General features: G+C 37.9%; 1 protein-coding gene and 1 long non-coding RNA gene across 11 annotated transcripts in view; one reads left to right on the top strand and one right to left on the bottom strand.

Moving 5' to 3' along the window:
• Window positions 1-25,027, bottom strand: part of pcbp3 (poly(rC) binding protein 3) — an 80,377-nt gene that overhangs the window by 21,371 nt on the left and 33,979 nt on the right. For 9 of the 10 annotated variants that reach the window (XM_082507694.1, XM_082507695.1, XM_082507696.1 and 6 more), the window contains exon 6: window positions 1,812-1,971. In XM_082507694.1, the coding sequence (XP_082363820.1) occupies window positions 1,812-1,886 (75 nt within the window). In that variant the 5' untranslated portion in view covers window positions 1,887-1,971. Of the gene's footprint in view, window positions 1-1,811; window positions 1,972-15,716; window positions 15,749-25,027 lie in introns of those variants that run through there. The other variant, XM_082507690.1, reaches the window with a different exon arrangement.
• Window positions 4,694-25,027, top strand: part of LOC309690574 — an 80,431-nt gene continuing 60,097 nt past the window's right edge. The window contains exon 1 of the long non-coding RNA XR_014271751.1: window positions 4,694-5,267. This is a non-coding gene — a long non-coding RNA (uncharacterized lncRNA). The remainder of the gene's footprint in view (window positions 5,268-25,027) is intronic.

The raw sequence follows: 25,027 nt of genomic DNA, 5'->3' as shown, positions 1-25,027 counted from the left end.
ATGAGTTAATGCTGTGTACAGTAAGTGGAAACAGCATATGCTGCTGTTGTACTTTCATTCAAGCTGATCTAGACTGTTGTCAAAGCAAAGCTATTGTTGGCTCTAACGGTTTCCATAATGGGACAAATTGCAGATTTTATTGGCACTTCCTAAGCATCTTTCAAACTCAATGCCCACCAGTCATTTTTCAAGCACTTTGGGCCTTTATTAGACAAGTAGATGGATGGACGGAACTGAGGGAGGAAGGAGACTGGTAATTACAAACAACAAAGATGGCTATCTGGACTTGAATGTTGATGCTACTCAATACCTTCAACCCCTAGGCCTCCAGGATGCTAATATACAATAGTTCTCTACTTTTTAACATTTAAAGTACTTTTTTTGTTTACCATTTAGTGGCTTTCGGTAGTTCACGTTAGCAGGATTCTTTTTAGCCCCTGTTGGTTAGTAGGCGGAGTTTAGTAGGAGTTAGTAGGAGCTTTTTAAACCCACGTCTACATGTTAGCAGTATCAATAGTATATGGAACCGCTTGTCTGTGGGCTACAATTGTTTATTTTTGTACTGTTGTTGGTACTTTATGGAGAATATTAGTCACAAAGAACTAATAGTAAATGTCAAGGCACTGGGTCTGGTGATCCAGTGTTTGTGTTTTTTGGGTTAAGTTATACTCTTTGAATGATGGTTTTCTGTTTTGTATTATATTTACAGTTCCTGGTTTCTAGGTTTCTGTTCTGTTTCTGTTCTCTGTGTGTTATATGCTTAGTCTTAGTTTTCTGTCTTTATGTCTTTCCTGTGTCCCACGTCTTGTTACTTTTGTCTCTGTGCTTCATGTTCCCGCTGTTCCAGAGTCTGTCATGTTTCTATGTCTCAGTGTCAAGTCTGTATCTCTGTGTCATGCTTCCTGTTTTACTTTGACAGTCTGTGTCCTTTGCCAATGTACTCTGCTTTGCTTCATTCGTCTCGTTATGTCTCATTTGTCCCAGATGTGTTCCCACCCGTTCCCCATCCTCTCGTTGTCTTGACTGTGCATTTAAGCCCTGTGTTCCATTTGTGCTTTGTTATGTTGTGCCCTCACAGTGTTGTGTTTCTGCCTTTGTGTTCCTGCAGAAGCTCTAGTTCTCAGTCCGTGGTTTGTTTCTTATTTTCTAGAGTCCAGTTTAGTTTTCTTATTTGAGGATTTGGTTTGTTTGTTGTGAAATTTATTTTTGTGGAAAGTTTTCTCATTCCATGTACAAGTCCTGCGTTTGGGTCCTACATCCTACCTGCCGCCTGCCACAGCACACACCTTGACAGTAAAGTGGAACTAAGTGTGGTAAACAATTAAAAATATTTTGTAATTTCTCTCTTTTTCATCACCTATCCTGAATATTGTGACATATAGATGTTTTGGTATACGTCTACAGATGTCTCCACAAACCAACTTACTTAATTTAATTATTTAAAATTTAAGGCACCACTATGATGCAAGTCCTATGAATTACAGCAAGTTGTGACATATAATTAAATTTTTTAATTTACAGATGTCCTGCTACTAGGACAGTCAAATCTAAGGTCAGAGTTGAGGTTAACAGGACAAATAGAGAAACGATTTGAAAGTTGATTTCATTGCACAATTTGTACAATTCCAATTTATCTGAATACAACTTCATTAAAATCAGATGAAAGGTTTAGGAAGAGAGGCCATGTAAAAACTGGCACCTGATTCATCACTGAAAGGATCTTGAAATGAAGAAATAAATCCCTCTGCATGTCTCTCACTTTTCAGGCTTCCTAACAGTCAATATAGCACTCAATCACTGTGCTCACTTACTTTTCCATGCATGAGGAGGCGGATGGTCAGGGTGACATTGAGGCCACCCTCTGACTGGACTTTTGTTGGCTCCATGCTGGGGGAGGAAAAACTGGTGGTCCAGCAGTAGGATGTCCTCAGAAGGAGAAGGAGTGCGGTGGTATTCCAGCCAGCCAGTCACCTACAAAACACAACATCACACATAAGCAAACACAGTCGGTGTGTTCACAACCAGCAGATGATATCAACGTCCAGTTGCATTAAATTATTATAAGAAGGCAGTTTGGTGCTTCTGCAGATGCGGTAACGGAATCATATTTCTGCTGTATGACACATAAAATAGTTTCTAAAGCCATTAATCTACAGACTGCTTTGACACAACATAAAGCTTTCAGCGATTTTAACTAATGTTCAGTGGTTCATTAGTTTGTGACACTGCACACTCCTCATATCTTCAGCACCAAATAACACACTTGTTTTCTGGGGTATACTAACCACAAATGCCTAAATTAAAAATAAGTGATGACTTTAGGCTTAAAATCCAAAGTGCAGAGCCCATTCGACTACAGCGTGGCTAAGCAACACATTTATGAGCTGCCTGCTCAATATTTGTTTCATGAATGACACGTAATTGTGTTGAGAAGATCGAGAGATAACCGAATGTAATCACATTCCGCTCCCCCCTAGGTATTTTTTTCCCCCGTTTATTTGCTCTGTTAAAAATTCAAACGCAAAAACAAAGCAATCACTTGTTTTGTTTTTAATTGCAGGCCAGATCAGAAGAGAGAGAGAAAATTCTTCTGAGCTCTTATTCACGAACTGTCTAGGAATATACTGGAAATACCAGACTGACCAATACAGGAATAAAATAATTTGCAACATTTGTGACGGAGGACCGTGCCATTGAGATGAAACTAGGTGAATAAATGAATACATGGACTACAGGAATGCCTTATCTGTATATATGTAATGTTGCCTTGAAGGTGCAGCACGATGACTTGCAGAATCCTCCGAGTCTTCACTGCTAAAAAGCTTTTTCCTCTGACTCAGACATTAAAGTCTTCCTCCTGTGCCCTTATTACAGTTAGTCAAATTACTTTGCTCTCCTCTGCCTTTGCTGTTAAGGCAAAGGCAAACAGACCAGTCTGTATGCTTGGATGGCTGTGCCAAAAAGTCATAGCTGCTTTTTGTGTTTTAAAAAGTTATAAGAAATGACTTGGTGTTCTGGTTAAGTCTATGTAAAGTCTATAACAAAGAAATCTTTAACGAGTAAAGGAAAAGTTTCTGTACTGTTGCCAAGTTTAGAATGACCTTTGTTACACGAATGTCAATATATCATGTGTGATGTGATGCAGAGCCTGAATCCAGTCTGTTTCACATTTCCTACTGTCCCGTGGTTAGTGTGGTGCTCTGTAACCCTTTGGCTATTGTCATTTCACTCAGACAATACCATCCAAATGTCAATATTAAGTTTTCTGTAGATACAGTTTGCAATCTGATGTAATCACCCATCCTGTTGAGTTACTGCTGTTATCATTACCTGCAAGTTTGAGGTTTAAATTTTTATCAAGCAGCCCCAGGGGATTCTTCTCCAATCTCTATTTTCTGCGTTTTTGTGGAGACTCATTTGGCTACAGCTTCTAATTTCCAGCCAGACACAACCTTAGGCTACTGTTTACTTTTTGTGCTCATATAAGAAAATGGAACAATATTATCCTATGAAAACAAAGACGAAGAGGAGATATATAAAAATTAGCACAGCAGCCCTCCCCACCCATTTTGGTTAGTGAGGTTGGTTTGAGTATTGTGAGAAAAGGAATATAAATCATGCTAACTGCACTGAAGTGAGGGCAAAACCCACAGATACTGATATCCACACTGGATATATGTAAGTTACATTTTAGAGGTCAACTTAAATATACCTGCAGGGGACAACTTTAAATGCAGATTCCTGTCTATCACTCTGCATCACCAGGAAGGCATAAGATTGGTTCTAAATTCATTCTGCAGCATGAAAGTAACCCCACACATACAGTCAGCCACAAAGAGCGGTTTGTCTGGTCACCAGGAAGCCCTGATGTCAGTGCAATGAACAGGCCCACAGCTGCGGGTCAGACAAGCCACCTGGGCTTAAATTGAGCTTTATGTGGTTCAAAGGTAAAAGTTTAGTTTATTACAAGAAGAAGCAGTAAGACTGTGGACCTTGAAGTGATCACATCCACGAACCAAAAATATGTCTAGCTTAGAACCCACTGAAACAATCAGATGTGTTGTGTTTCCCACGAGAAACACTCATCCCTAAACTTTACTGCTTTTAAACAAAGGGCTGAGGGATGATTGGTAGGCACAGACATGAGACAGGAATATAATTTGATTGATATAAACATGGTCCAGAGTTACCTCATCATTTTACACCTCATATGTAAGCAAAAACATTTTAAATGGAATTTAATTATTTAACAGGGATCCAATAAAGACAAGTCCCTAGCAGTCCAAAAACATGCTCATTAGAGTGTGTTAGCCCGATGACTGACTGGTGATGTGGGTGCACCCTGCCTTTCCTTGCACAGTGGCAGCTGGGATAAGCTTCAGGCCACCCCAGGTCAGATCATCAGTTAAGAATGGATATTTCATTATATCCTACCAATATTTGTGCCTACTTGTGCTACAGAAAAGTGGGATTTATCATTAATTTTTGCATAACTATGGAATGCAGGTGTAAGTGTGGCACATCTATAGATACTCCTGTGATATGCAATGAATTAAACTGCTGTGGCTAAAGGTGGTCTAATTTCAGATTAATATATATTCATAAAAAAACAGGAGTTCAGCACAGCACAAGATTAATGAGATGTAATAGAAGTGGAGGCACAAGAACCTGGGGGGGGAGGTGGCAGGTTCTGCAAGACAGGTGGAAGAAACTACCTGCCAAGCACCTTGGGAACCTCTGAGCACCAATTAACAAGTAATAATTTGCACTTTTAGAAAGGGAAAGAATAACTTCACCAAATTTAGAGATTATATATCAGATTCATAAGAAAAAAGTTGAAATAATGGGGTCTTTCTCTTAATGTTTATTAGCCAGCATGGCCCTCTGGGAAAAGAGTTGCCCACAGGTGTGCTGAGGTTGTGCTGGAGCTGTAGCAGCTTTGCAAAACCAAGGAAGGTGTTCAAAAAGGTTTGCATGGAGACAGCCAGATTGTAAGATTCAGTCCTTTAATAATAAACTTCTAAATGTACGTGAAGCCATTGTGAAGCTGTAGTAAACCCCGACAAAGTGAACTAAAGGCAACAACTTCAACGTCACACTGACTCACACTACTATCAAGTGTGCTGCTAATGCTGTCAGCTAGCTAACCACGCTAACGGCACAGAGTGAAGGCCGAGACGAGCCCAGACAGATCCAACAGGAAAATGAACTAATATGGGCTTCAAGTAATTCTCCCGGACAAAGAGAATGACCTTCATCTGAATGCCGTGAGTAAAACAATCCACCTCTGCTGTTTTCAGTTTGGTAATAACATTCTCCGTGTTATATACAACCTCGTGTGTGTTGACTGACTGTTTGCCGCTAAAGTTTTACTTGTAAACACAGCAAAGCACTTTTTAAATTGTGTTTTCTCTTATAGTTTACAATCATTCCTCTATAAAAGCAAACCCCCCTACCTGCCTTTATGTATACATTGTACATTTCTTGTCTTTGTGCGGGTTATTTTTTTCATTTTAAAGGTGTAAATGTCTTTCTTGCATAGGTAGAAAGGACTTTATATATTTACAAACATGGTTTGGTTTTGAGATGTTGTATAATGTATTATACAACCACAAATGTCTACAAAGTTATTTTACTAGGTATTTTGTATTCTTGTACAGCACTTTGGTCAACGTACTGTTGTAATTAAATGTGCTATATAAATAAATAAACTAGAACTATAAACTATAGATATATAGCGTTTTCGGGTTTTTTTGGTTGACAAATGTAAGTCCGTTTGTTGGCACTTCCTTGTAAACATAACTTTTAAGTGTTTCAGTAGTTGTAGTTTTAGTTGTGTGTTAAATTTTATTCTGAGTTTATCAGATATTTTTGATCACATTCAAGGTGTTTGTGGTATCCTTCCTCTCCTTGCATGGGAGATGTTATGATTTGCTTTGGGTTCTTTAAAACCTCCAGTCACACATCTTAAAATAAAAATCAAAGTAGATGAGATCACTTCTTGTACAGGACAGGTAACAGATGTTTCAGTTAAAATGTTCTGGTAAGTTCATAATTTTACAGCATTTTGAAACTAGAATTAGTTTATTATGAATATTTCACAAAGTTGTGAAATAAGTGGTAAGAGCCAGGCCCAGCCATTGCACTGGCATGGTTAGTTTTTCTGTCCTACAGCCTTGCCTCTTGTCCTAACAGGGACCTTGTCTGAGACAGGTTCCCCTGCATTTCCCCCCTGGGTTGTTACTGCTTGGTAGTGAGATGCCTCATCTATCCTAAGTGACGTCACAGAGTATTAGTCATTACTATTATACCTCTTTCAAGGCTTCTTGAGGCCCACCTAATGTAAAATGCAGGTGCAGTTTTTGATGCGTTATAAATGGGCAGTTATGTGAACACCTGCTCAGAACCTTGTAGGCTTGTCTGTTAGTTTTCCTGCAATACAGTCCCATTGCAGGATTTTGGGTTACCCTGCTTCCGTGCAGTCAGAGGAACCTTCAGCAAACATGTGTTTATCAGTAGGGTGTCCAGGTCTGTCTCCTCATACTGCATTTCTTGCTTTGCCCTTTCCTGACTCAAGTAACTACTAATGTGGGTCTTGCCTGGGGTTTCACAGCCAGAGAGCTGCACAAAGGGCTACCTGCTAGTAGCATGTGCCTCTATATGCATGTGGCTGGTACAGTAATTTGAAATGTGGTATTTCTCATTAAAAACGACTTAATGTTTTTGGATTTTCTTTTTAAAAACAGAAGTTGCAAATTCTTTTAAAGCTCTGTTTTGCTGTTTGCCAGAGTGATGTGTCCCTGCTGATGATAATAAAATGTAGCAACACAAATAAATTTGCTTAACAGGTGTGCTGACTACTGAGAGGATTCATATCCATGAGCACAAACACTTAGACGACGTTATCATGACTGTTTCACATGTTGCTATGAGAAACAGGGTCAACTGCAGAGTGATATTTTGTGGTGTTAGAACAAATGAGTCAGACAAAACTGCCAACATGGTGCGTTGGGCTTTGTGCTTTTTGCACCTCGTAGTGATGCTGTTTTTTTTTTTTTGTTTTTGTTTTTTTCCCCCCTAACCAGTTGGCAACACCTAGAGAGCTGTGAACAAAAAAACATACCGTGTTGACGTGTAAATAAAGGTACAAAAAGAAAAATGCTCACAAATGTGTTCATCTTGCTCCGGGTCTAATGATCACTGTGCCTTTGTCAAGAGGTGTCAGACAGCGTGTGGCAGCAAAGGTGTTAACAAGCATCATGTGTCACATAATTGTCCACATGTGAATCGGACCCCATAGTAAACTCGGAATCAGAATCAGAATCAGAAACTTTATTGTCATTGTCACAAGAACAACGAAATGAAGAATGGTCCCCGATCATTGCATCATCCCTAGCAATATCAAAATATAAATTAAACAATAAAATTCAATAAATAAAATAGATAGAATACTTAAAATACTAATAAGATGTAACAGTAAAACATTCACATACATTCCCACACACATGCTTCAGGCCGTGCATATGTTATTCGCTTGGCTGGTAGAACACAAAAACAAACATAAGGCCTACAAAATTATCTCAAACATAGCATCGATCGGTAGAACACTGAGCTGCTGCAACTACGTGCGCCGCCAACTGTTCACATATCAGTCTTGCTGTTTTTAAAACATCAGTTTCTCCTGCTTCCTCTGCGCCTGTTGTCTTCTTCTTTCTAAACTGCTATAGCACAGTTTGTTCGAGGGATGTTCTTGGGGATTGGCTTACCTGTCAATTTAAATTTTGACTAAACCAGCCTCTCAGTTAGGACTATAGAAACTTTTTCTTTTAACTTCTTTGAGCATCTCTACTAGGGCTGAACGATTATGGAAAATAATCTAATTGCGATTTTTTGCCCCAATATTGCGATTGCGATGCGATATGCGATTATTTTTTAAGGTCTTTGTCTTCTGTATTATTAAACAAAGACAAGCAATACATCATATAGTATGGCCAATACTATATTACATTAATTTTAAACTGTTCTTTCCTGGAAGACAGACCTCTGTTATGATGACATGAGGTGATGCATGAATTGATGACTGACATTTTTATTTAACTTCTTCAATCACAACAGTATATTTGAACATACACAATAGTTTATTTTTAGCTTACAAACATCTGAGCATAAAGTGCTGACAAGGAACCCTGGTGTAAACATTAAAATGAAAGTCAGTACAATGTGCAGATTGCAGAAATATACATAAAAAAAATCAGTGGCTTTACCACACTCAGTTTTTCGACATCTGTGAACTACTAGACAGTCATTCAATTAAAAAATAATATTAAATAAATAAAACTAATAAATAAAAAATACACACATCTTACTGATCTCTGCAGTCAGTAACATTACACATAAAGTGCAAACATAATAGCAATTGTATAAACACACACACAAACACGCCTTTAAAATTTAAAGGCGTGAAATTGGACGGTCTAGTTCTGATTAGCGTCACCGCTGTCTCGGTGGAGTTTAATAAACTCGGCCGTCTGCTTCTTGCTATCTAAAATATAACCAGACACTGGTGTAAATTCTCGACTGTCTCATACTTCTGTTTAATAAGTTTTCTGTTTGACGTTTAGTCAGCTGTGTGAAAACCAAGGAGGAACCCACCCGGGGGATTAATAAAGTTTTATTTTATCTAATCTAATAACTTTAATCTCAGCCAAACCGATTTACTCACGAACAAACAAAACACTGAAAAAAGCCCAACAATAAAATTTTTAGGTTGTCTAAGTGACTTATATATTACGTTTAACCCGAGCAGCGAAACTCCGCGGTGATCTGAAAATGATGTGCCGGGAGTTGTGCCGTTCTCGGCCGCATCAGTAACCCTCGAGCTTTATTTTGTGACCCAGAAAGATTAGTATGAGTAATTTTAAAACTTAGTAGCGGCCGCCATTGCTGGAAACTGGAGTTTGGCTGGGCCGCGCTATGAATTCTGGGATATGGTAGTAATTTGGACAGCCTTCGGCGCGTCGCTGTGACGTAATCGGTCTACAAATGCGGCCTCAGGAGGATGCAGCCCATGAATTTGGACATGTCCAGAGTATAATCGCAGCCTTTGCGGTTAGAAAATTGCACTTGATCATGTCGCGATATTATCGCAAATGCGATATATCGTTCAGCCCTAATCTCTACTAAATGTAATTTCATTCTGTCGCCTGACTTCTATTCATGGCTGTCACTGTGTGCATATGTGTGAAGGGGAAAGTGGTGGAACAGAGCATGTGGCACAGTTGCAGAAGGGAAGGCAAAATTAACTGAGTTAATAACACCCCAGTTTCAAGTTTTCCAGCAAGGGTTAATTAGTCTAAAATCTAAAAGATGGACTGGTGGTGAACAACCTCAAACATCTGTACATCCGATGACAGGGAAGCTAGTCTTGGCTAGAGCAAAAACAGCTCTGCTGCTCATTTACAGCACAGCCACGCAGCAAACACAGATGAACACAGGCTTTAACCCTTGTGGCATTTCTGCTGCAGAGATGGAGTAACACTTGAGGAAAAAAACTAGCTGCTGTTGAAATGAAACTCTGCAAAAAATAAAGCAGTAACATCTCTCACCCAAAGCAGTAAGCTGTAGGGCAAGCACTGCATTATCAAAACAAAGAGTATTTGGCAGCTATGGGAAACTGTTCATTCAGCGCAGTCTCATAACAAAGAATGAAGTAATGTACAGGCTGACTGATTTACTGGCAGGGCAGTGTTATTGGCTGCTATTACCTATTTGGCAATCTATCAGTATCAGCATTTATAAACGATAATGATTAATGAAAATGAAGGAAAGAAAAGCAGAGATGAGAGAAACACCATACATATGTTGGGTTTTGACATTGCGTAGTTTGTCCACTAGGAGGCTGCACACATGTTAGGAACACTATAAACAGAAAACACGTGATCTGAACAGAGTCAAGCAGAATGTAAACTTAGGATGGGTGAAAATGGGGGGAAAGATCTTTTCATGCCAATTTTCTGTATTTATTTCTGTCAAACCTAAAGACTAGTTTTTACGGTTTATTATAAGGTTAATTCTAGTTTGAACCTAAACCATAAACTTTTCCCAAACTTAAGCCAGTAGTTTACCTGCTGCTCTGTGTATGGCTTTTTGACAGACTGTTTTTTGTGTAGCCATTTCCCTTATTGCCGAGTTTAAAAACTAGCGGTTTGGATTTTCATGAAGAAGACGCCATCATGGCTCACTGAGTGACCCACTGACTAGCCAATTGGTAGCATGCAATCTGTTGATGCCACATTTTCAGATTGCCTCAGATTCACTTGTAATCCTGGCCAAGTAGGTACTAAAAAAGTATCTGGCACCATGTACTACTACCTAGAAAACCCTATAAGCTGAGCAGTGCCAAACCCGAGTAGGTACCAGTGGAAGAGGGCAAAGAGAGACAATGACAGAACAGAAACTAGAGAGTGACGAGACCAAATTTAGTAACTTACTAAACAAATTTGAAGTGTAAAAATATGTGACTGGGGTCTGTAGTGCGAGACTCCGTTTCAAGAATCAGTACATAGGACGGATGAAGACTAATGTTCAGGGAGTAAGTGTAACTGCTGTATCTTAGCTAGCATTAAAAAATAGTTAATAATTTTATGAGGCCAGTAGACTTCCTTCATAAAATAGTGACAAAAATCCACTGGAAACACCTTGAATGTTTTTGTATACATTATTCAACTCAATCCAGTGCATTAAGGCACCATTCTACTCCTGTTTGGTGTAATGACTCCTCCCTCCCAAACACTGCTCAGATGTCAGGAAGGAAAGGGTTCCTGACAATTTCCCTGACTTCCTGAAAATATGACATGCTATGACATTGGCATTACTGAATTCAAGTCATGATTCCCTAAGTGTACAGAAGAGACAGCTTGAACTCTTCTGTAAGCAAGTAATATACACTCTACAATGCTAGGAATATGTTTCTGCAGAGCGTCTGCAAATATGTGCATTTTTAAAACAATATCACTTCTCCCTAGGCTATGATGGCACATGTTTCACTTTTCAGTTGAGGGGGAAGGTGAAATCCTGCTCTTGTCCTTGCAGCTCAGAGGCAGCTAGTGTAGGAACAGTTGTAATCAAGATATCTGAGAGAAAACCAAAGTGATGTGCAGGTTCTAATAGATTTTTGTCATTGCATTCTGATGTTTCGTGTTATTATAGTATTAATATTGTTTTTGGATAAGTGGGCTCTTAGAATGAGTTTATAATACCTCATTCTTCTCTCAGGAGTATATATAATACAAATAAATTTGCTGTCATTGGAAAAAAATTAAATAGACCACACACCCAAAACGGCAAATTGTGTGGTCTTAATATTTACCATGGGCCTGTGGAACAGTGTTTAACATTGTTTTTATGCTTTTTATTTAGACGTTGACATTATTTTCAAACAAAATCAACTTATGACTCATTTGATTAGTCACTATTAAGACTGGCCTGCACAGAGCTGCAAAAACACTTACAGTTTGACAGCTAGTTTTAGCTTTCGTGTCTGAAAAGAGAAGCCAGTATGGAAGTGCCTTAAGCCAGGATTTATTTGATTGGCTATGATGGGGAAACGTCCGTGCTCCTATAGAGGCCTCTGGGAAAACAGACCTTTGCCCTAGCTCAGTAAATGGTTTCCTCATGGGTTTATGGCCTAGGTCTTTCATTTTTTTCATACTTTCATGCATGTAAAATCCCTCTACACAGCTCTCACTTGGTCACTTTATTTAGTTTATTCTGGTCCATCTCTGCTCTCTTTTCTTCAGCTTCTGTCTCTTGTTATTGTGAAAGGTAGTCACAGGTTGTGCACAGTTTTAACAGACTGTCATGCTATATGGATAGCTAGCTTTACTCAGCATAATGTCTGTTAAAGAAAGCCAGTTGAGGTTGTCTTTTACACGTTTTGCATAATATATTTAGAATTAAAAGTAAGAAGGCTATATGTTTTATAGTGTTTTTTGTTTATTTTGCTCCACAGTGTCCACAGTTTGTAACTTTGTGCATTTCTTTGTAAGTGAGCATTCTTTAGTTTTTATCCAAGATACATGGTTACATCTATACATTATACAGCCCCTAACATCCTCTCTGACAGTTGCACCAATCTCGCTCCAAGAGCTTGCAGACATTTATGCAGAAATTGATGCTATGATTGTTATTCATTATATTAAGGCAACGATTGCAAGTGCCTCGCTCATAAATTCAAAAACTCGGGTGAAAAAGTAGTAAAAAATGCACAGGAGGAATCAGGTGAAACAGGACAACCACAATAGCTGCGGGCTGCGTTCATTTCTCTGGAGGTGCACGTCAGTTTAGTCGTAGATTTCCCGATGAAACATACTCAGGCACGAGCGAGCAAACTTAGAAATTCAGCAGGGGATCAAATAATTACTACCTCCACTGTATAGAAAATTATCAAAAGGCTGTCACCTGCTGACAAACAAACATTTCAAACATAACAAGTGCTTTTTTTTTTTTTTTTTTAATACGTACCAAACATGCTTTCAGTACACACACCTATTAGACCGCTTGGGTCACCTGGTAATTCTACATGTTCTAGGGCAGGGTAGGCAACTACAGGCCTCAAGTGCCGGTGTCCTGCAGGTTTTAGACATCACCCTATGTCATCACACCTGAATCAAATCATTAGTTCATTCCCAGGCCTCGGGAGAACTTCAAGACACGTTGAGGAGGTAATTTAGCCATTTGAGTCGGCTGTGTTGGATCAAGGACACATCTAAAACCTGCAGGACACCGGCACTTGAGGCCTGGAGTTGCCTACCCCTGTTCTAGGGTTTTTCAAAGTGAAGTGAGATAGCATTTATCATCAGTGCACCAATCACAGTCTTTTTAAAAAGCAAAGTAAATAGACCTTGTGTTAATTTTTAAGGACTGCAAGAACACACCTTGAACCACCTCTTTATGAAATGATGCTTTACGAATAAATTTAGATTAGATTTAACACAAAGGAACAATCAACCCATCATCCAGTTAAAGCAAGTGCACCATTTTCAATGACGCTAACAGGCAGGCTTTTGGAGCTGCTTTCATAATATGAATCATAGTTCAGTTGAAAGACAAATGACGTCCAAATCAAAAATGATAACCTCTCAAATGAAAAACCACAAAGTAAATCATGAGTTGTGAGACCTTAAATGGGCATAAACCTTTAACATATTGTTTTGTTTTTGTGTTTTGTTCAGTTTATTGCTCTTTTTATAGTTTTAACTTCAAAGTAACTGCACAGCTAAAAGCCTCTTTTCAGATGACACTGAGTTATTAATCCACAACTACTGTAATTAACAAAATACAAGCTTGAATGCTTGAATGCTGCAGATTTTTAAAGTGGAAGCTTTTTGAAAGTAAATGAAGGAATGCGTAGAGGACGTCATGGGGGGAAAAAAGAAATTACTCAAGATTTTATAAACAACATGTCGGATGGAAAAATGATAGCTTGACAGAAAAACTCTAAAGGCCTAATTTATTTATTTACATGTGCACACAGACACTTGCATGCAGAAATATATATGATACTGTAGAATTGTACTAATTAAAATGTTTCGTAATCTCAGATACTTTAAAGTTATATTAGTCATAATATAACTTTTTGTGGTGTTTAAATGGTGTTTCTTAGAATTTGCACTCTATAAGCTTGATTAAATCCGTATAGCAAATGGGTTTTGTATTCAGTGTATATTTATAATAAAGCCCTGATCGTTTCTGTCCTGTTTTAACAATCATGGAGCATGTTCAACCGAAAACAGAGACTGAACTGTAAGCTATATAAAAAGGTTAAAAAACTATTTTGGTAAAGGCTATTGATGGTATTATATAACCATAAATAGTCCTATAAATAAATATGCTGCTCAATTCCTTGATATTTCCAGTTACTTTAAATTAAATTTGTATCTTTATTTTCCAGCGTCGAACATCCAACACAAATCATCATGATTTCTAAATGATAGTTGTCTTTGGTGATAAACGAGTGTGAGTTGAATGCCATCTGATCTTTGTTGATGTCTGTTTATTGTGTCTACAAGGACAGACGGAATTGGGAACAAAAATAACTCAGGACTATAACAGGAAAAGTTACAGTAAAATGTTTAACCAAATTGGTGAGATACACTTTTTTGTATTAAAATAAATGTGATGCCTGTTTTATAAGCATTTACTAAAACGAAAGCAGAAGTTTCTGATTATCCAGTTTCATGAAAATACTCTCTATAAATCACATGCAGTAATCTTATAATCACATTCACCCAAACAGTTTGGTCAGTAACTATACTAAAAGGCTCTTTGAAAAGCGACCCTTAGTATTTTAGAAATCACTTAGTGTTTTTGCCTCCTGTGGTTCAAACATACCCATATGGAAAAGAAATAGTAAAAACGTATATGACTTAACTCATGAAAGTGGCCACTTTCACATTACTTTCATATATTGTTTTAGTAAGTATCCAAAACATACAAGTTTCATTATATAATTTTTCAAGGGATCTTATATCTGTTTTTACTCTTGTATGCTTTTCATACAAGTTTCACACAAGACAGATACAAACTTTATAAGATTTATATATATCTTTTCCATATGGGTAAAGAGTGTGATGTGTTTAAAAAAAAAAAAAAAAAAAAAAAAAAATATATATATATATATATATATATATATATATATATATATGTGTGTATATATCAGTGGAACAATTTTGTGCATTTTGCTTACCGGGGACATCTTTTGCAAGAATAACCTCAAAGAACAATTATCATTTTGTTTGGATTAATTATCATCTGCTAGCTTCTGTGGCCTATTAGCACCTTCGCTCCACAGAAGAGCCCTTTCTAAAAAATCAAAATGGTCTCTCAGAAAACAACAGCCTTGATGCATTTAGGGTATTGAGTTATATTAGAGCAGAAAGAGAATAATATATTTGCATTTACATATGCCGAGGAGAATTTTGTTGCTGCACCTCTGTCTGTAAGCAACCATCCAGCCAGTCCCCCCCCATTTGCCCCCAAAAGCTGGCTGTAGCCTGTCATCTCCAATCAGTCAGCCTGGTTAAAATCTCAGCTTAAATTAGACTCACAGGCCGGCGGCCGCTTGCATTGTTCCTCTGCCTCTTAGGATTAGCTTGGATGGCTAACATGTGTTGTCGTTGTGATTAGCTGTCAGTTTTCCCAAGAATATATAGAGAAATTATTTATTTTGTACATCGTGTCAGTAATCGTTAATGGAGAGCATGCCTCTCTTACAGGGTCGTTGGTTGATTAAGTAGACACTGCTACCAGTGAAACCATGTCTCCCCTGCTTATGTAAAAATTGTAGTATTCAGGTTTTCCGGTTCACCATGAACTGAAATTATATTTGTAACCAACAGTGCAAGATTGGCACAGTCACCTTGAAAGACATTCTGCACCAAGAAGTCACATTTAAGCATTCAACATGAAAAGCTGCCATCTAAGAGTTGAGTTTAGCCTTAATCATGACCCCAAATTTCTACTAACTATCGGATAAATTAACATGATAAAACATCTCAACTCATCAATTTAAAGCAATTCAGAGTCTGATCTTAATGTGTTTCTCCAGAAAAGCCATCCTAAATAAGACGTTTACTTTTAGGAAATCTTAACCTTTGGCCAGAAAAATTTAATCAAAACGCATGGGACATCATCTTTAAATAGAATAATAAATTTACCTGATCGCAGTTCCAAAGAGATGACCCCCGCCTCAGCTATTAACAAAAGATGAATCAATCGGAATCGAAATAATATATCTTCCTACCACCAAGACGAGACAAAAAGCCGCCAAGCCATTGGCCAAGACGTTGGGTCATGTGGGCGAATCAAAAATGGTGAGGTCACATTTGTAGTGTAACCCGAAAATAGTCCCTGATTCAGATGAGTTTCGCAGCAGACCTGTCCATTTCGTCATGGACAAGCGTCCTCTTTTATATGGACAGAAGACACGAGTGCCCCAGATTAGGGTCCCCCTCAGGGTCTGGGGGGAGGTTGGAGGTGGCAAACAACTGCAGTGGGCGCCAGGATATTCTCAGTGACATGTTGGTAAATCCATCGAACATGGATGCTAAATCTTTCTGTCAGCCTATTGCTAAAATCAACTTCTGTACCACATCTCGGATTTTGTGATTTTACCTTTTAATAATGACATAATTGGAAAAAAACAAAACAAATAAAAACATGCGATTGACCTTTAATCTGCATTTAACCAAGTATTTGGTTTGCCTGCATTGTGGGTTGACTTGCACATATTGTTAAACCACACACTAAAGCTGCATTTGCTGTTTGATAAAGTAATTCCTTGCTGCATACACTGTCACTGTATTGCTACAAGCAAAAGGAGCATTAAGAGTCTGAAATTGAATGGTTCCAGTTCACTACCCACTTTAGTAGGACTCTGTTGAACTCATAGAATATGTTTTGATTGACCGAGCATTTGCCAATTACTATTCGGGACAACAATGACACTTGCAAACTTTCCTCTTATCTTATTGTTTTCCCATGTTTGTTTTTTTTATTAATTTCTCCCCATTCTGATAATGCTGCTGTCATTGTCTGTAAATCATAGATACGTCTGGTGCTGTAAGCATCCCGAGGGGGACCCTGCATGCAAAGTAGCCAGTGTTCTGTGTAATTTATCCACTATGGTAGAACCATGAACAAAAAAGTACATTTGGTCTTTCTACTATCTTGTTCATTAACCAGCATCCTCCACGTCCACATTTTGCCTTTTGGTTTTTTTTTTTACTACCTCTAAATGGGCCTTGCAATTGAAATAAAGCAACAAAGCAATTGAATACAGTCAAGACAATGAAGCTCTCCTGACCTTGTTTGATAGAATTTTATGCATTTTTTTTCTTTCTCTTATTTTAAAATTTTTTCTGACATTTCTTTTAATAAAGTCTTTCAAGTCAAGTACAGCAAGGCTACATGGAAGGAAACACTCGCAGCTGGCGATATATGACTTCAGTGTAAACAAATGACCTCACTGGAACACTTGTTAGTTGCAAAAGATGCAAAAGAAAATTCGTATCACTGCATCTACTAAAATATCTTTAGTTTGAATCCCAGGGACCAGAGGGTCAGTGGTCACGTTTTCTGAAAATCTTGTGAACGTGGTAACTCTAGAAGGACTTAACCGAGTACTTCCAAATTAATCTGCTAGGAGTCTGAGAGGTACTTGTAGCACTGGTGGGTGCCAGTATTTTTTTTTTTTTTTTTTTTTTTTTAGAGTTGACAAAACTCGTGATTGTTACTGTAACTGCTTTCAAAACCTGATACCTGCAGCATTCAGATGTGTGTCTAAAGCAGGGCATGAGGTGCAAGTCATTATTTTGCAGTTTTGCTCTGGGGGAGGGGCTATAGGACACTTTTGTCAGTCTTAAACCATTTCCCCCCTAATGATGCTTTAGGTAAAAAAAAAAAAAAGTTATATTAACATATTTTGAACCAATACACCATCCCTCATAGCAACCTGCTTCTAACATGGTGTAAGTTGCATGGTCCCCACCCCACCCCAAGGACCTCCCAGGTTCAAGCTATTATCTTTCCTAATATGGTGACAGTATCAAACTGAACCTTGACCTTTTCTGAAGAGAATGAAAAGGTCAAATGAGGTAATAGTCACTGTGAGATATATATTGTTTTTCACATGTTCACACAAAACATCCATCTTCACTAGGAACTCTTGTGAAAGCCTGTCAGAAAGGTAGAGTAACAGAAGAGAAGCCACAGTGAGGTCATCTTAATCTTGAGTATATCATTTCCTCTTGCACATTAGATTATTCTTGCTTAACTGCAGGTTAAGCAAAGAACAAGTCCAAGCAAAAAATACTTTCTCCAAATGTTTATCCACCACAGTATCCATTACCAGAGAAAAAATAATTAAACTCTATTAAAAATTAAACAATTTCATTTATTAAATGTAAAATGGGTTTACAATTAAGTAAACTCAACAGGTGGGATATATATTTCAGTAGATAACAAATGACTTGGCATGGTCTGTAATTTCATTTCCAGTAAAACATTTTTCTTCATGACCGTGAGATGAATTGCAGAAATCAAGCGGTTTAGTTTACAAATTAAAACACGATGATGGATAACACCAGTTCCCGAGATCAAACTAAAATGACTTCCCACAGTTTTTCAGTAAAAATGCCCACAGCATTGTTTGAACACTCACATCCTGCCTACAGAAACCAGATATCCATTAAATATTACATCAGGATATATCGAATACTGTATAACAGTTGGGGATGAAAACCTGCTTGGTGGCACTTTTAAACAAGAATAAACAAGAATAAGATGAAACTTTTCGTAATTACCTTGTTTTTTTTTGCTGATTTTTATTTATTTTTTGTTCATTAAAGTACCACAGTCTGATCTTATCTTAATCTAAATCACAAGCACAAACAAGCATAATCTAAATTTATCAAGACATAAGCGAGCAAGCACATGTTGCCGGTGCTGGTGGGAGAGAACCTCTTGGATTTATTAACAGCAGCGACTTTGACTATTTCAGTAGCTGCAGATCAGACCTAAACAACATCCAGGATACATTTTGAACTGACTGTTCTTTCTCCCAGAACAGCTTCATCAGATTTATATTCTTAAGTTTAGGTCACTCATCACCCCTCACTTTTTAGCTAACAGTTTATCGCCAGTGGAGATTCCAGGCTCCATCATTGAGCGTAATCCTTTTGTCCCACTCGTAGCTGTTTCAGCCTCTTATCTCAGAGTCTCGTTGCTAATAATAATTTAGCCTGTCATTGCTACCAACTGGCAAATCCCACCGTCTGTGGTCACCACATCAGTGCTGGTCTCGTCCCATCTGTCTTGCCTCTTTACATACATTAGTGTTTCTCCAAAACAAAAAAGTTTGATCAGCCAAAAAAACCAAACCTCAAAAGCAGTGATTAAAAATTGTTTTACATAATTATTATTAGTGTTATAATTTATCTGTTGTTCTTTTTATTTTGAGAGAGGAGTGGCTTCCTTTGTGGTATTCTGCAACTGTCTGGCCAGTTTAACATATAACCATAATCATGTCTCCTGATGTTCCTTAGGTATGGGTGGATTTCTATTTGGCACTGGAGTCACCTTGCCTGGCCTCAGTGCTCCATTTCTAGACTCTTTAAGTTTTTAATGTGAAAACTTTAAAAAATCTAATGTGCAGCAGCACATTCAGCAGCTCTTTCAATAGTCACATGGTTTGATCCACAGATCTTAATGTAATATGTCTAAGTTTGTTGCTATGATCAGTGGAAGTAAGCTGACATAGACGTTCTTGTGCCACGGCGTTCTCGGATATATCACTTAAATAATATTTATCCCTCAAATCTCATACTGCAAGCTGCAGTGTGAGCTTTGCAGCTTGGGTTACTTTAGTATGAAATAAACAAGCGGTGACTCGATTCGTTTGGCTTCACTTCCGCTCAAATCAATCAATGAGAACAAATGACAAGTTCCCTAAAGCTATGGCTGAACTTCCTAAGCTCTCCATTCAGAAAGAAATTCTGTGTCCTTCATCCTTCAGCAATTCAAAGGTTACAGATGGCATCTGCTTTTTTGTGTGTGTGTGTTTGTTATTTTCTTCAGTGTACTAATGACACATTCCTTAACTGATGGCATGTTTGTTTATTGCTCATGGGAATACACTAATGAGCTTTAACTAGCGTTTATTGCTTCTCTCAGGAACGGTATTGATCACTTTCACTGGTTCATAACGGCACATGTTTAGTTTTTTAGTGGGTTTGCATTTTTGCTGTTGCACTTATTAAAAGTCATGCAGTGTTTTTTAATGAGCACTGCATGACTGAAAGCTGCTGTCTAAATAGCTTTCACTTTTATACTGTCAGGCCATCAGAAGCAGAGGCCTTCTTGTGATACAAAAAAATGTTGCTTTTGGTGTGTGTACAGAGCTTCCCCTGCCTCTTTTCAATATGCATTTTAAAGATATGTTGGCAGCTGCTGCTTGCAGGCAGTGAGTAAATGTTTGAAAATGACTAACTTTGAGAAACATGTCACATTTGGTTTCCCAGTCTGACTACTCTCTGCTGCCTTATATCAAAGGAACTGACCACAATGACGAAGAAAATGAGAAATATAGTTTTCTCTGGATGCAGTACAGGGTGGCAGTGATTGATGCATATTTAAATACTTGTTTTTATTTCATTAAGTTGCTAAGGCATATGTAACCCTGGCATCAGAATTTGATCTGGGGAACTGAGTGATAATGGGTGGGTCATCATGAGGATGGCATCCTTTCATTAAAACACATTTTGATGTTCACTCAGATGTGGCCATGGCATGCAGCTGTGAAGCTGTAAATAGTCAGGAAAAAGGTGAATGGAAACCGCCTGCCCGTGAGCTTTTTGTTTAATTAAAACAGGCCATGACGTAGAGTCTGCAGATATACTCTCTGATATGAAGTCCAAATGAGATGTTTCTGGCTTTAGAGACACAAGTGATTATAAATGCTTGATAAGAAATAGCTATACTGGTCAGACAGCACTCTAAAATCTCAGCCCCTATCCCGATGCTTCTGCTTGTTATTTAAATTGGCAAAGAATTAAGAGCAGCACACAAATACACAGTATGACTGATGTTCATCACAACACCCATATCCATTGTTTTCCACATAGGCCCACACTGGCAGCGTTTTGATGCACGTCAGCTGTCATGAAAAGGCTGCATTTTTTTTTTCCTACTCCCAAATTGTCATATCTTGCACCTTTAAATACTTTTGTGTTTGACACACCCAGTCTGAGCTGTGTGCGTCATTTACTGACGCACAAGCTTATTATGTGGGCTGAACTTTAGTCTAATTGGAATCAAAAGCAGTCTGTAAGCACAAGTAAACAAATCAGTTTATGAACATATTAAATTTAAAATGAAGAGATATTCATTAAAAAGGATGCTAAATTATAAAGTATCACAACCACATCAGTAATATTTGTTCTGTTAACAGATCCCTAGAGAACTACTTTTTCGAAATTTAAATAAATACCCTTTTAATCTGTGAACTAGGCTTATTTCTGACTGAAACTATCGCCCTGTGTTGATCTCTTCAGTGTAGAGCTGGGCGATAGAACGATAACGATATGTATCGCGATATAACTTTTACTCGATAGAGAAATTAAGCTATCGCGATAGACCTCGCCGCTCTTGTCCTCAAAAAAAAAAAAAAAAAAAAAAGGTCAGCCAATCCAAATTAAGTAGCGCAGAGCCGAACCAATCACAGCCGCAGCGTCACATCGCGTGACTTGTTACGTACAGCACAAGTGCCAAGCCACACGTGTGTTTGTTTGGGAAGCAGCCAGCGGGTAATGGAGCCAGCGCATAATGGAGGAAATGAGTGTGCCGACTAGAAAAATCAACCGAGCGTGACCGAAGAGAAAACAGATGATGGTTCCAATGCCGGAGAGATTGTCAAACGGAAGAGCCATAGAAGTTCCGTAGTGTGAAGGTATTTCGGCTATTTCAAGTCTGACAAAAAACAGAGTAGCGTGCACTGTAAATTGTGCCGAAAGCAAGTCTGGAAATACAATAAACTGGTGCATGCGTCACACTGTGCACCACGTTATTGTTTCGGTGAAATGAATTTCTACAATACTGTTACTGTTAATTCTACTCTCTGCAGTGTTTAAATGCTTACATATACACACAGTTACTGTCCCTCCACACATACGACTCAGTTCTGCTTCTATGTCCCAGCTTTGTTTACTTTTTCCCACCGAGGCTTCTAGACTTCTGATTGGCCAACATTTCTGCACAGTTAGGAATCTAGCGCCACCTGCTGCTTTGGCATGTTCATAGCAGCGTTTTCCTTCATTTCTGCCTTTATGTGTGGACGGGATTATTTTTTAAAACGAAAACGGAAAATCTCCGTTTTCAAAAATACCCGTGTACGTGTGGACGTAGCCTCAGTCTCTGACTGGAAGCGCTAATTCGTCATTCGGCTTTTGTCAGACTAAAGTAACTGTTAAAACTGTTTGAAAAGCTAAGCTATACAACAAGGAGAGATTGAGAATTTCCTTTTAGTTCTCAGTTTATTTGATATTGACAAAAGTTAGTCAGTTTTGTCTGTTCTTCTGTAAAACAAACTAAGATTTATTTTTAGAATTAATATTTTGTTTCTAAGTGGAATTGACAATTTAGTCTGTTTTGTTTGTTCTATTTTGAAACTTAAACGCTTTAGCGGCTGCCTTTTGTGTAGTTTGCAATATTTGCCTTTATTTATCTGAAAAACTCTCATGTTCCTTAAGTACATCTACCCTGTTGAACTTATTATGGGAAATAAAAATTTAAATAAAAACAAGCTGCTGATTCTTTCACATTTTACTTGTGAGCAACGGCACATTTAAATCTTACAAATATAGTTATTTGGCTTATATCGTGATAGATATCGTTATCGCCTGAAATGAAAAAAACATATCATGATATGAAAAAATCTCATATCGCCCAGCTCTACTTCAGTGGGAATTTGACTGAATTAAAAGCCTTAAAAGTGGGTAGGGTTTATCAGCATGTTTCTCCTCTTTTGAACTGAAGACATGCAAAACCTTAGTAGTCCTGTGAAAAAATGTTTTCACACCTATAGTTCCTTTACTCTGGTCAAAATCAGTTGATGAGTTTACAAACTTGTAGGTTTGCCTTCACATAGAAAGACAAATCCAAGTGAACTCCAAGAAAACCAGAATGCATCATTACAAACTGTGTGAGAATGTTCAGTCTGCTCATTGGGCAGATGTGTGTGGGGCGGGAGCAACAAAAGTAAGTACAGAAGAAGGTGCTGCGTTCTGGATTATTTGTGAACACAGAGAATTTACATTCATTTCACAGCTAGTTCCTGGCCTGTACTCACTTGTGCAGATCTACAGTACATTCCTGCATTGAGAATATAAAGCATACGTGGCTACATAATGTTTTGGGGTTGTTTTTTTTTTTTTAGCTCAAACTGATAACATACATCTGGTAGTTGGTTTGAATCACGCTCACACCATAAACAAAGCATTTTGGCTGCACCGAGGGGAGAAAAGAAACCACAGTTTAATTTAAATAGACTAAAGACAACTTTGAAAACCCCATCATTTAGTAGTTTGTAGAATCAACTTTGACCTGCTCTTGCTTTGCTTATTTGTTCGTTAATGCATGGCTCCAGCTACAGCATCTTTATCAGGCTGATGACTGACTGGGTCATTTTTGTTTTAGTCATTCTGTGGTACACCAGACAACTCCACCTTGCTCTCGTTTGGCCAAAGCACATTGTTCCAGACATCTTGCAGTTTGTTCAGATGCAACCATGCAGCGATGGTGCCATGTTCTTTTTAGCAGGAAGAGGCTTCCTCTCCTTCACAAGCAGTTTAAAAATGAGAATTGTTTTAGAATACAAAAAATTAAGTCAGATTAAATAACACAGAAGAGGTCATTAAGTACAAAGCTAAATAGCATACAATAAAAAGTAAAAAGTTGAATGTAATGGAATAAGGATGCTTCATAAAGTAAAATATTATAGTAAATTAAAAAAAAAAATATATATATACTAAAGGTAATTAAAATCTCTGATATACTCTTTTCAGTTAAATGTAGTGTAACTGAGTAATTAATTCAGTTTTTGTTTACATTTTAAAGAACATCCCAGCATTTTTAGAAATGGTGTGTATAACTCGCTGCAAGCCTTAGTGTTTCAGTTTGATGTGCTGCACTTATTGGAATGAACTCTTTCTATCGCTGTTAGTCATGAGATAGCCTTTTGTCAGAATTACTCAGCATACCATCAGTTCCAACAGAGATCCTACTGTACTCAGTATAGTGCTCTTTTTTTGAGACAAGCCTCTAATTATCCTCATTATTGACAAAGTCAACACTGTAGCAATTATTGAAAGAACAGAACGTAACATGCACATAAAGTCAGTTTTAGTTAGTTTGTTAATGCTTGATCATTAGGGCCACAAAATAACACAAGGTACTGTCTGCATTAGGCAAAGTAGTTGCATTCACAAAAGCTAAACAGCATCTAATGTACTTTATGTTTTTCAATTTTTCCACACAGGATTTTTTAGTTATGATTTTTACATTGATTACTGTATGAATAGTTTAGCCTGTTCAGTTTAGTTTGTGAAAGAGAAATTGTCTGAACTATATGTATATGTATGAATACCCTAGCGTGTTTTTGTGTATTTATGAATTATGCTATGATTAGAAATAGCAGTTTTCTTCCCCTACAGAGTTATGAAAAGAATGCCGGTATCTCCTGACTTAGTCCTATCAGTACAGAGCAGTTCTCTGTAGAGGGAGCCAGCTTAGATATTTTTTCTTGAAGCTTTGCTGCCAGTATTAAACTGTCAAAACACACATACATGTGTATGCAGTGACATGTATAAAAAGCTCAAAGGACTTGAATGCAGACAGGCAGACGGTCAGACAAATATAAAATATATCAGTGAAGGAAAAACCTGAAAGGAATTGCACACATTTATTCCTTTTCCTCCTTGTTGCTTTCAAAACAGCTGAAGGTGGCCATTATCAGTCACAGCAACTATAATATGTGGCCATTATGGTCTGCCGCATTTAGTTGGTGCCTCAGTATTGTTTACATTCGCCACACAATAGCTTTGTATTTTTATATTGACTGTATGTATTGGAAAAGCAGCTGAGAAGGAACAATGAGGGAAATGTTTCGATAACATAACATTCAATAACTCTACCACATGGGTGTTTGAACTGTAAATTTACTTCAGTTATATAGGATTACGTGTAGAAATGCATTGAATAGCTTTAGGAAATAAACAATCGCCGGAAGCGCATCAGGGTAGTTTGTAAGATGAAGTCAAATGCAGGAAGACCAATATCAGCTAATTGGGAATAAGGGGTATTCTGCATCTGTGCCATCAAAGTAAATGAATTTGTAGTTATTGTTGTTGGGGCAGATTTAATTAACTCTACATTGGAGTCACGTGGATAAGTGGCTTTTATGTGTCTGCCTCTT

The sequence above is a fragment of the Aulonocara stuartgranti genome (assembly GCF_965226115.1).
Source record: "Aulonocara stuartgranti genome assembly, chromosome: 16".
Lineage (NCBI taxonomy): Eukaryota > Metazoa > Chordata > Actinopteri > Cichliformes > Cichlidae > Aulonocara > Aulonocara stuartgranti.
The sequence above is the reverse complement of the archived record's forward strand: the minus strand, read 5'-3'. Positions and strand labels throughout refer to the sequence as shown.